Source organism: Neolamprologus multifasciatus, chromosome 17 (genome assembly GCF_963576455.1).
Source record: "Neolamprologus multifasciatus chromosome 17, fNeoMul1.2, whole genome shotgun sequence".
Lineage (NCBI taxonomy): Eukaryota > Metazoa > Chordata > Actinopteri > Cichliformes > Cichlidae > Neolamprologus > Neolamprologus multifasciatus.
In genome coordinates, this window is record NC_140455.1 from 3,747,202 (window position 1) to 3,760,133 (window position 12,932).

The 12,932-nt window shown below is 43.8% G+C and overlaps 1 protein-coding gene across 3 annotated transcripts in view; it reads left to right on the top strand.

Moving 5' to 3' along the window:
• mkln1 (muskelin 1, intracellular mediator containing kelch motifs) overlaps positions 1–12,932 on the top strand; it is an 83,470-nt gene that overhangs the window by 16,281 nt on the left and 54,257 nt on the right. For 2 of the 3 annotated variants that reach the window (XM_085137634.1, XM_085137636.1), the window contains exons 11-18: positions 155–376; positions 463–592; positions 2,960–3,107; positions 4,924–5,038; positions 5,605–5,744; positions 6,616–6,718; positions 7,914–7,968; positions 8,800–12,927. In XM_085137634.1, coding sequence (XP_084993760.1) covers positions 155–376; positions 463–592; positions 2,960–3,107; positions 4,924–5,038; positions 5,605–5,744; positions 6,616–6,718; positions 7,914–7,968; positions 8,800–8,921 — 1,035 coding nt within the window. In that variant the 3' untranslated portion in view covers positions 8,922–12,927. Of the gene's footprint in view, positions 1–154; positions 377–462; positions 593–2,959; positions 3,108–4,923; positions 5,039–5,604; positions 5,745–6,615; positions 6,719–7,913; positions 7,969–8,799; positions 12,928–12,932 lie in introns of those variants that run through there. The other variant, XM_085137635.1, reaches the window with a different exon arrangement.

The following is a 12,932-nucleotide window of genomic DNA, read 5'->3' on the forward strand; positions in this document are numbered from 1 at the left end:
ACGAGGCGGTTAAAAAGCTTCAACTCAACAAATGCAAATGGAGAAAATGTAATGAAGGAAGCTTTGATTTCATCTGAAGCATTTAAATCAAACTTGTTTCAGCTCAGAGATGCATTTTGTATTTATTAACAGTGACAAACTGCTCTTCCTGCAGATGTGCATGGACTCTGAGAAGCACATGATCTACACGTTTGGGGGTCGGATCCTGACGTGTAACGGAAGCGTGGACGACAGCCGGACGTCGGAGCCGCAGTTCAGCGGCCTGTACGCCTACCACTGCCAGCTGGGGACGTGGAGCCTCCTGCGGGAGGACTCGTGCAACGCTGGCCCAGAGGATGTTCAGTCCCGTATCGGGCACTGCATGCTCTTCCACACTGTGAGTGCGTCATCGGATCTGTTTCTGAGGATAATCCCATCGGCGACTGACTTTAATGTCGGCCATTATTTCTGTTTCTTCGCCAGAGGAACCGCTGCCTCTACGTGTTTGGTGGTCAGAGGTCAAAGACGTACCTCAATGATTTCTTCAGTTACGATGTGGATGGAGATCACGTAGAAATCATATCGGATGGCACCAAGAAAGACTCTGGGATGGGTAAGAACATGTCATATTGGATGATGAGGTCCACTGGTTTATAAAGCTGCACACAGGGAGGGACGACACAGATCAAGCTATCGGTAACAACACATACAGGTGGCCTGTAATCAGACATTTTTTTACACTCCCTTGTTTCAAAAGTGGTGATTTAGATTTTAGTGGAGTCCCTTATTAGTCACCGAGTGTCAGTGACGTCACATTTTCAGCTCGACTCACCTGAACAACGTACTTGGTACCATCACTGAGAAACCCTGAAAAGCATGTTGAGCCAAGGTACCGTTGGAAAAGGGGCATTAGCTGTTTTCTTTGAGAGGAATCACAGATCCTGTATTCAGGGCAGTGCTCCACTTTAATCGTATGTTAGGGGTTTGTCCCAACCCTGAAAACGAGGCGCTACTGAACACATCCCTGGAAACAAATATCACCCTTTTATTAAATTAAGCTAACTAGCTCGCTAGCTTCAGTTCTGAAACGTATTGATAAATTCTTACTAAAAACCTACAGCTGTGTTTGAGAGCACTCCTCTCGTGGTAGATCTTCATTTGCACTTTTGTGGTAGCTGCCTCGTAGTCTTCTGGGCTCTGTTTGACTCAGCTACATGAATAATGTGATCAAATGATCGAGGCTAACAGATCCTGTGAGCTATCAGAACAGAGATGACGATCGTCTGGTTAAGGAGCTCCACCACTCTTCAGACACTTCCTGCCAGTGCCACTTCCACTAAAATGTCTGCTACAGTCTGAGCTTCACCTCAGAGCCAGTATAAATAGACCTTTGTCTACCCACCACTTACCTCTGTCTTACCTCTGCTGGAGCGATCATCAAATCTGTGATGATGCGCAGGAAAGAAAAATGTGAGCAGGAAAGAAAAATGTGAGCAGGAAAGAAAAATGTGAGCAGGAAAGAACCGAAAGGATTTGATTATGAAGCCAAACACGTCTCATGTTGATGTGAGCTCAGCACTGAAACACCAGCTTGTCCTGTTGTGCTGACTGGTAACTGTGGACTATATAAAAGACGTCGTTTGCAAGGTGAAGCTAACACATTCAGTTCTTGAAGTTGTTGGAGGTTTTTGTTTGTTTGGTTGGGGTTTTGAGGGCAGTGCAGGCAGGTTGGTTTGTGTGTTTGCTGATGTTTGCTGAGCTGATAGAAACGTTTACAATGACCTGACAAACAGAAAACGTCACTCCCTTCATGCACGCTCCTCTTCAGTATCACCAACTAGCTGAACTGCAGTCACAACATATGCACATCTGCACTTCTTCCAGTGTTGTGTCAAAGATACGTTCCAAAACACCAAAGCGGCCGACCCCTGACTGTGACTCTTCATCTGTGTTTATGTGACATCCGCTGCTGAACACACCTGAACACACCTGCCTTTCATAAGGCCCAGAGGCCTGAAAGAAGTCCAGCCAAAGTATAAGAGCCTGTTTAAGGAGTACAAAGTCCAGATATGTGTTTAAGGAGTAAAAGTATAAATAACTTATATTATTACCACTCATTGACCCAGTATTGGCTCCTCTCACAGAGCTTTACAGTCTGCTGCTCTGTCGGAAACATCATTAATAATTCATTAAACACACACTGGTTGAGTTTCACACATTTAAATGCACTGGTAGTTTTCCAGAAATGAAATCAGCACATCACCACAGCATGAGTCAGCTGAGTGCTGAGCTGTCAGCAGCTTATTATGAGTTTCATGCCCATCGTGTGAACAGTTGCTGCTGTGAGCTGAGCTGTGGCTGCTGGACATTTAGCATGCGCTGCATTAGACTGACCTGCCAGCGTGTGAACTTTTTGTTATAGCTGACCCAGAACTCCACATTTGTGCTTTTAATTGAATTCGTGATTTTATTAAACGGCGCCGTATGAAGATGTAAACAACGTGTGCTTCAGGCCTGCAGGCAGACTCAAGCTCCTCGTTTAGGATCTCATATCATAAACCGTGCACAGTTCCTCCTGTGCATGCTTCAGGTGCATGCTCCTGTGCATGATTAGAGTCTGCATCTAATCATGTAATCTAATCATTGATCTGCAGAGACCCCGCCCCCCGTGCTTGTTTAACCTGGCTCGATCCTTGAGCCCGCCGTAATCGTAGAAGATCAACAGTGTGTGTTGGGACGTGTGATCACACCGAGCTGCATTTGCATGCTGTTCATTGTTTCTTTCTGTGTCAGTCCTTGTTGCCATGGTGCTCGTTGCTATGTTGTTGAGTAGTTTCCTTTGATAGCCCCTAACGCTGCCGCTTTCTTTCATTTTGCTATTATCAGCATGAAATCCTGACCTGATTGAGCTCAATCAGACCTGCAGGAGGAGTAAATGTGTTTCTCTTTGACCATCTGGTTGCTCCTCTTGTGTACGCAGTGCCGATGACGGGCTTCACCCAGAGAGCCACCATCGACCCCGAGCTCAACGAGATCCACGTCCTGTCCGGCCTCAGTAAAGACAAGGACAAACGCGAGGAAAATGTGCGCAACTCTTTCTGGATCTACGACATCGCCCGCAACAACTGGTAGGAGACGGAGAGATAAACACTCGCTTCGTCCTACTAAAAGCTTCCTCTGATCGTAACCACAACAACACTCACAGGAAGTACTTTCACACACCAGCTCTTTGTAGCCAAGATGTTCACCACAACACACAGCAGAGCATGCGTGCAAACACTACTCGTGTGCGCTTCGCACTCAACGTTTCTATACAAACGTCACTGCAGAGTATTTCACGACCTCTCCACACACAGCGCTCGTAATCCCTGAGAGGTGTGTGTGTGTGTGTGTGTGTGTGTGTGTGTGTGTGTGTGTGTGTGTGTGTGTGTGTGTGTGTGTAAGAACAGGCTGCAGGCCTCCGTGTTCCTGAACATTGAGTTCAGTAAATGTTCTTCTCTGTCCAGTGAAATCCTTCAGTGAGACACTTGCAGCATCATGTCAGGGTTTTAATAGTTTTGCAATTTTCATTAGTTTTTATTTTTATTTAGTTTTGACTTCAGATTTTCAATTTTATCAGTTTTAATTAGTTTTTACCAATTGTTTGCTAGTTTAGTTTAGTTTTTATTTTTTGAAAATCCTTAGTTTCAGTTTAGTTTTGATTAGTTTCAGTTATAGTTTTAGTTGTGTTTGCAATAATTAAGTGTAACAAAATCCCAGTTTCATCATATCAGTCATTCTGCTCATCCTTGGGTATGTTGCTATTCCAGCTACCATACTGCACCCTGGACAGGTCGCCTGTCTGTCGCAGGGCTAACACGCAGAGACAGACAACTCACATTCCCACCTATGGGTTCTTTAAATAAATAAATAAAGGCAGATGAACAACCATTGATACCAGGCAACTATAAAATGTATATCTTGGCCCCAATGAGACTATTAACTCTTGCAGCACCGGGTGTTCGTAATTTTGGTTCAAGTGAATTGATAAACTTTTTGAAGGTAATTGACTCACACAGTTGTGTAGATATCCCCGTCCTGTTGTCTCGGGATGCATCACGCTGCCTTGCCTGGGGTTAGCTTCTGTTTTCTGGGGATGAGGGTTGAGTGTGCTCCCTTACCTTCTCAAGCTAAGCTAGGTTAGCCTTCTTGTGTGAGCTTTTCAAGTGCACTTTAAGGTTTGTGGGATTTTTTTCCCTTTAGAAATGTCCCTCATAATTTGTCTCTTTCCACTACAAGACATTTGCTTTATCCAAAACACAGTCATATTCAAAGTAATCCCAAATTGGACTCTGGCTCCCGACTTTTCCTGACATGATTCTGCGCGTGGATGGAGCAGCGACACAGACGACTCGACTAACGTGCTGCCACCTGCTGGCATAATGAGACACAGCAAGAAAAAAATCTGGAAACTAAACTTCATTTTCACCCTTGACTCTTGTATGACACGCACACATCTATGAAAACTAAACACATTTTTGCTATAAATTCAGTTAATTTTAGTTAGTTTTGTGAACACTCATTATAGTTTTAGTTAGTTTTCCTTTTTTTGTTTTTATTTTTATTTCCGTTAACGAAAATGTTTTTTTCACTTCTAGTTTTCGTTATTTCGTTAGTTTTCGTTAACGATGATAACCTTGCATCATGTGAGGGACTCATTTCTTTTAAACGTTGGGGCGTAAATATTTTTCTGAACTCGATCAAATGGTTGTTTGAGGCTTCACACTTGGTTTTATGATTAAGGTTTAGGTTGGAGTTGTGGGTTAATGTGACTGGAATAATATGCAGTGTTGTCAATAATGTTTCTCACAAACGTGTGTTTGTGCTGTAACAAACAGTTGTTCCTGAGGGCTTCAGGAAGTGTTGTGTATCTTTGATGTAAATTGTGCGTGTGCTCCTGCTCAGGTCTTGTGTGTACAAGAACGATCAGGCAGTGAAAGAAAACCCCAGCAAGGCTCTGCAGGAGGAGGAGCCATGTCCACGCTTTGCTCACCAGCTGGTCTACGATGAGATGCACAAAGTAATTACACTGTTACACAAACACAGCCCAGCTCACTGTCCAGTCACACATCTGGCAACACGAAGCGCTTGTGTAGAGTTTCAGTGTTGCAAAAATTCAGTTAATGATGCTTTAAACTGTTTGTCGGTCGTTCCCCTTTTCCTTAATAAAGAAGGAGAATCACTATGAACAAACAACTGTCACTTGCAGAATGATTTACGCAGCTTGACTGAAGTCCAGCATTTTTCCCTTTGACATTCTGACCGATGTTAACCTAACAACAAGTCTGAACTTTGACCTTTCTTTTTATTTGAAATGCTTCAAACTGTATTGTAAAAGTGAGACTTCCTGTGCAAACAGACAGCAGGTAAATGTGAAGGAAGTGTGGATTAACAGTGGAGTGGGACGAAGCCTCGTACAGGCCTGGTCGAGCCTACAGATCAACATGTATTTTAGAAGCTAAATTCAGAGCGGTGTGTTTTATTCATACTGCAGACACCAACAGGCAGATTTATCTTGTGCACATGTCTAAAACATACTAAAGAGTGAATGATGAATGTATCTTATACTTGTTTGTGTGTTTGCAGGTGCATTACTTGTTTGGGGGAAACCCCGGGAAGTCTTGTTCTCCTAAGATGCGCCTGGATGACTTTTGGTCCCTCAAACTGTGTCGGCCCTCCAAGGAATACCTGCTGCGCCACTGCAGATACCTCATCAGAAAATACAGGTCTGTGCCTTTAAAAGCTACCAGCAGCCATCAGTGTAGTCTACACCCTGAACCCTTTACCTTAGAGCAGGAATGCTCAGTAAGTATCCATCTCTGAGGTGAACAGTTTAAGTTTAACGTGGAATCTTCTGGATTTCTCTCACGATCTAAGAATCTCATGTTTAATTTTTTTATTAAACATGAGTTTAATAAAAAAGGGTCCTTTTGTCCCTCTGTGGGGGGACACTCCCACTAGGGTTATATCTGGGACTCTCCACCATTTGACCTTAGAACTGAAGAAGCCTCTCGGATGAGAGGTGAAACGTCTTCAAGTAACTTAAAGAAGTCCAGACGCTTTTCTTTGCAAGCTCCTTTGACTACGATGACCTGGATGACTGAGAACCTTCACAGACATTAAACATGAGATTCTTCTTCTGCTTTCATATTATTTCTTACTTCACATATAAGCTGTTTGTCACTCCCAGCTGCAGCAGAGAGCTGCCTCTTTCATGAACCCAGCACTCCTGGAGGGTTTCTTTCTTCCCGCTGTGACCAACGGGATAAACTAACAATAAATAAGATTTGTTAATTGCTTCATTTATAATTATAAAGTTATAAATTGGGGCAGCTTTTGTGACTGTGGTGACATGATTTGCATACGTAAAGTTAAAAAGAGTAAGTGTAACTGTTTTCAGTAGCAGGAGCAATGCAGAGGTGCAGATCTGTGTGAGAAGGGAGGAGTACTTCCTGTCTAGCACCTTTGACTTGACTCATCTTTGGGAATCTAGCACGCACTCAGTTGCTTTGCTTCTGTTGCCATCAAGTTGCCAGTAGCTGTAACTGCAGCCTCCTCTGCTGGTGTTCATGCCATCACTGTGTGCTGGTTTCACAGGTTTGAAGAAAAAGCCCAGTCAGAGCCACTGAGTGCACTGAAGTATCTCCAGAACGACCTGTCTCTCACTGTAGACCACACAGACCCGGATGAGACCAAAGAGGTACAGGATTCAACTTAAACGTCAACGTTTGTATACATCCCAGTCTTTTAATGCATTCATATATGAGCAAATATTAATATTAAAAGTAGTGCTGTCAAAATTAACGTGTTAAAATTAATCCGCCATCACGGGCAACGGGATTACAATTTTAACACACCTGGAGTGCAGAGTGACTCAAATCCCTGCAATGTTTCTATAAACATTTGGGGCAGTTTGTCCAAGTAGAGTTAGCTTCACACGGGCAGCTGGTCTGTAGTGACGCAGCTGAACCAATCAACTCAATGTGGAAGATGATAAACGCCCTTCGGCCTCTCCACGGGAGATTTGAGCATTAAAACAATAAGATGGAACAGTCGACCCTCATAAGAAGGAATTCTGTTTTCACCGAAGCGCTTCCAGCTTTAAATGTCACATTGACTCGAAGCACACGTTAGCCAGGATGCTGCTAGCTCTTTGGCTAACGCCTCACCCAGCTTGGACACTCGCGGAGCGTCGGGGCCTCAGGAAGTCGACACATCGACTGACGTCAAGCAGAACAAACTGCAGAGCCGTTAACATCACTGAGAACCTTCACACAGCTTTGGTTCCTCGTTCAAGGACTGGAAGCCTCCCCAAGAGTGACAGAGAGAGGACACATGTTTACAGTTTTTACATGAATGTTCAACATGTTTAGTGCAGATATTTTCCCTTTTTTCTCGAGTCTGTTTGCTCATGCAAAATGAAACGTGATTAATATAGAATAAAAATAAACGATGTTTAATCATTAATCAAAGTTAATCCACAGTTCCCCTGTGATCAATCTGCATGAGCATTTGAATAGTTTGACAGCACTAATATATATTAGTGTATACTTCCCTGTTAGTATATTGGAACTGCATAAATGTCAGTTACAAGCTTAAATATGAAGTTGAAATGTCATTGCAAACAGCCTATATGATCAAGTAACTGCGATTAATTGCGATCTATTGACAGCACTACTTTAAACACTTGCTGGTTTGTGAGTAATGCAGACGTTAAGCCTCTGCTGCAGTTTGCAGGTTCAGTCTGTAGACAGATGTGAGCTCAGGTGTATCCTGCCCTCATCTGTATTCAGACCGTGCAGCACCTGCTGCAGCAGGACTCGCTCTGATCAGTGCGTTTGTTCGTTGCTGTTGAAAGTTTAAAGTGACTCAGACGCTCGTTCTGTGTGCTTCAGTTCCAGCTGCTGCCCTCGGCGCTCTTCAAGTCCAGCTCTGACTTCATCCCTCTGGGTAAGAACCTGTTCAGTGTTCATAAAAGCTCTGCACACATGGGAAACATCAGGTTTATAGTCTTTATAAAAGTGTGACAGAAACTGCAAGTGGAGAGGTTTTCAGAGTAAAAGTTGCACTTAATGAAACAAGTTGGTTGCAACGCTGAGGCACAACTTTTACTTTGAAGGCAAATGGTCTTCGTTTCACAGTTCCACTCCTGCGCAGAGGGCCAACCAGTAGGGGGTAGGCATTTTTCCCTAGAGACGAGTGGTTACCATGGGATGGGACCATGGGTCACTGACTGGTTTACAGTGAGACTGAAGCTTTACCAGCGACTGCCACTCACAGTCTGCTGGATAATAATCTCTCTTTTCCCCTCATTGGTGCTCGTTATCGTGTCTCTGGAGAATGATTCATTGATTGTCACATGTCCAAAATGCTGGACAAGTTAATGTCACATGGTCACAAGTCATGTGTCTGCAAAACCTCAGTATTTCACTTCAGGCAGCACTTTTGTTCAGGTCGATGAAGGTGCAGGATTACTAGATCTCTGCACAGTCGGTCTTTACTGGACACTGACTAAAACCAGCTGGTGACAAACGTCATCAATAAGCTGCTGAAATGATATTTGATTGCTTCCTGTCTGTGTTTCACAAAATACTGATGATGTGAAGCCATATATGTGTCTAAATGATCACTTTGAGAGGTTGTGCTGAAGCCTGACTCTGTGCATCCACACAGATGGTTTACAGTCAGCATTCAGACGTTTCTGGACCCGGCCTGAGGAGCAGAAAGCGTCCGCGCTCTGCTCTGTACATGCATCACCTGCGTTTTCTTTCTCCCCCTCAGGTTTCTCAGACATAGACCAGACGTACGCTCAGCGGACGCAGCTCTTCGATACGCTCGTCAACTTCTTCCCAGACAGCATGACTCCACCTAAGGGCAACTTGGTAGACCTTATCACGCTCTAGCCCCTCCCAGCCTGCCGCTCGCCACACTGCTCTGACTGACAGAGACCAGTTATTTTTCTATTCTGGAGCGCCCCCTGCTGGTGGGATTACACTTCACCCTCCTCCACCCCACTGATCTGCTGCTATCACGGGCTGCATTATCATGACGATGAGGGCAGCAAACACACACACGCTGCTGTCCTTGTTGAATACGTGAAATTTCTACAACAGCCTGAGGGTGTGTGTGTGCGTGTGTGTATACACGTGTGCTTTTTTCCTTTTGTCTTGCTGATGAAGACTGCAGGAGCATGCCAAGCCCAGTGCATCACTTTTGTTTTTGTTTGTTTTTTGTTGTTGAAGCTAAACAAAAAGAATTTGCACATTTGTTTGCGGTCTTTTTTTGCTGACTCTTCTTCGATCTGTGCTTTCAGACTCACCCACACATGTCCATCCACATGTTTACATCTGAGGCCAGTTGTTAAAATTGAAGATTGTGTTGTTTTTTGTTGTTTCTCCTATAAAACCACATGTCAGCGTCATTTTAATGAGTCGGTAAGCTGGCTTTCCTGCAGCACCTGCCCCTATTTATGAGCGCGACGGCTGCACAGGCTGAAAAAAGTCCGCAGTTTTAAGCATCGTAGGAACATTAGAGGAATGATTCTATGAGATAAAGTTTAATATATATATTAAATATATAGGTATATAGGTTTTGGTTGCTATCCCTGTAAAACTGGCTGATAACAGTGAAATTATTGGCCTGTCATTTAATTCTGAGTGGATGTACAGAATATGTAAATATACATACAGGAATTTGCTCCAAGTGTCCTGGACTCGTGTGAGGTCCTGCTCTTTCTCCCCATCCTTATCAAAAAATGTCAAAAACAAAAAAACATCAGGGTCCAGTAACTCTGTGGCTCTGGATTTAGCTTTTACTTATTAAGGACAGTTTGAACGAGGCGTGAGCGAGGTGCTGGTGCCAGTTATCCAGCTGGTCCTGTGCAGAGTAGCTGTTTTCAGTTTGGCAGCGTGTTCCTTCACTGGGAGGATGAAGGTCTGGTTATCAGTCAGTCACATATACAATCATGGAACTTCCAGCTTATAATCTGTGTTGAATATTAAAGTCTGGGTTATCAACTTTTCTGTACTGATAATGATTAGTGCTGTGAGCGTTAATCTCATTAAAATGACGTTAACGTCATACCTGAATTAACGCGGCAAATCTCCATTAGCGAGTTAGCGTGGCTCGCCCCGTGCGTGGGGCTGGACAGCACTAACCCGTTAGCGTTAACTCGCTAACGGAGATTTGCCGCTTCATTAACTTAACTCACAGTACTAATAGTAACTCAACTGGGCTGCAGTTATGATTTTCATGACTAATCTCATCGTGTAACCAATGAGCTGCTGGCTCGGCCCAAGAAAACGGAGAGCAACTTAAAAAAAGAAGCACAAACGGGTATCGCTAATTAATCTTGTTGATTGAATTCCTGTGGTTGACCTGGACGTGCTGCAGTTAGAAACGATCCTGTTCAGCAGCCTGTTCTTCAGGCCTTTGTAACTTCTTTCAGCTTCCAGCAGAGTCTGTGACATAAATGCATGCTGATTGGTCAGGTGGCAAAATAATGTGCTGGGGTCACCTTTCCCACCTTTTAAACTCCTTTGTTGTCGTGAACACACACAACCTTCCTGATCATCGGCTGCGGTACCTCCTGATCACACAAACACAGATCCTGAAGCTTTGGGAGCTTCTCGTTGTGCGATTAGCCTCGCTGAGGACTCCTCGGTCCACTGCTAACGAACAGGCGCATCATCAGATCATGGAGACATTTCCAGTTTGTAAAACTTATTTTCATTATCCGCCTGAGACTTTCCTACCACCCATGTTTAACACACAGACCTGATTGTAACCTCACATAAGGAGGGAAACATGGAGCTGGGAAGTTTGGATAAAATGCTTTTGGAGGATGTGGAGGGTCAGAGTAGCTGGACATGTGTAGCAGTGTTGAAATGGACTGAAGCAGTTTGGCTGTGGTAGCTGCAGTTTCTCTGTCGCCTACTTTCTCTGAGGGGTCCGTGTGTCATGCAGGTGCTTACTCCCCATTCGCTTTCCTGTTTGCCGTCTTCCCTGACTCAGTCAGACTCACTAATTGTATTTCACAGGAAAATGTTTGCTTATATTTCTTCCAATGGTTTGTTTCTGATAACTGTGATGCAGTAGAGCACTACAGGCGCAGTCACACAGCTGCTGGGACTCTTGAGCACCGTCCATCGAGCGTATGCCGTACTTGAACAGACTTCCTGGGAGATTGAAAGAACAGCACAGTTTAACGAAAGAGTGGATTCTTTTACAGTCGTGTAACGCAGGCCAAATTTACGTTTCACTCTTTTCCTCATAGTTTGAATCAAAGATGCCAACTGAATCAATCTCATCCATCGGACACATGAATTATAGATAATGCTCTTATTTTGAAATTAAAGAACCTTAAGAACTTTTTTGTTTGTTTTTATTTTTTTAATAAACTTTCATAATTGACTTTTCTGAGCTGTGGGGCTTAGTGTTAGTCAGCTGTTAGTCAGCTGATGCACGGCAGTGTTCTTGCTTCCTTTGTGCTTCACACTTACAAACACCTGGATTTGTCATCACCTGCTCGTTTCTTTCGTTGCTCCAAAAAGTGTTTTAAAATATGAACAAATCAAATTCATTCCTAAAATGAGAGCAGTGAGTAAAATTATAGCACACTCGACCATAAAGTTCCCGACCTCCAAACAGCGTGATGATAACATGAGTAACTGCTTCCATTGACTTCCTGCTGCTATGACGACGTCAGTAAACAGTAATATTTCCTGCCTCGGAGGATACCACACTACATCTGTGCACTACATGTGTTGATGGAGTGATACACTCTAACAGGAAGCTTCACTTGCAACACTGTTACGAGCTTTGTAACTGTTAACATAGCATAGTTTTCTGGTTGCCTGGCAACCATAATGGTAGGACACTTCAACAGGGTGCAGTAAATGAATAATATTAATCTGAGCACAGCTTCTGTACAACCATAATAAGTGTTTGCCCACAGGAACATAGCCACTGCACCACCACACAGATGAGTTTGGAAATGTATTGATGTTTTTGGGTGGTGTCAGGACACCTGCTAAGCAGCTGAGCCCCTAACTCGGCCTCACCAGTATACAGCTGGGACGAGCTATGTTGTCATGGAGAACGTGTCCATAAAGGCCAGAGGTTTCAATGCTGTAGAGATGAACGATGGCGAGTGTGTGGAGACAGGCCTGACTTGGTGCTTCAGGCCTGAAAGTTGATGTTTGGTTTTACAGATTAAACAAAAGAGACAAAGATTTCGTCTTTGAGCGTTCGGACAGACCGGCCGAGCTGCTGCTTCCCTCCACACGTTGTGTCAGCTGTTCTTACACGATGTATGGTTTGTAACAAATGGCCTACTGTGTGTGTGGTCACGTTAATGACTAACCGAGGTGATCCTTTCAGCTTCTGACATCAACACACCACCTACAGGTCTCCATGTGGAATTGGTATCCAGTTATTTCAGCCACGACTCCTCACTGTTCACCCTTTTATTCCTTCTATGGACCCTTCCCAGGATGCAGATGCTCTGTTCTATGTTCACGTGGGACTAATCTCAGACAGGTAGCAGGGATCAGCAGCAGTGGCCTAAACTGAGGAAGTGTAACCGTTTACACTAATAACTCTTTTTGTGTGCTAATCTGTTTGGGACGAGGAGAAATGTGAAGAAGTAAGAAAATGATGACATTTTGATAACATGCAGGGCTCACCACACTGGCTGTAGCGTTAGTTTTGTGTTCAAGACTAATTCAAAGCACCTTTGTAAGAACACACAATGCCAAATACGACTTTTCTTTGTCTTTCTTTGGTGGGACTCAGGAGTTTTAAAGCTGGTACTCTGGATTACAGTGAATGTGTAGAAAGCCTTGTAGTATTGCATTGTATGTACTGTATATAATGAATAAAGATTGTATTTTGTTCAAGTTTTCCTAACTGCC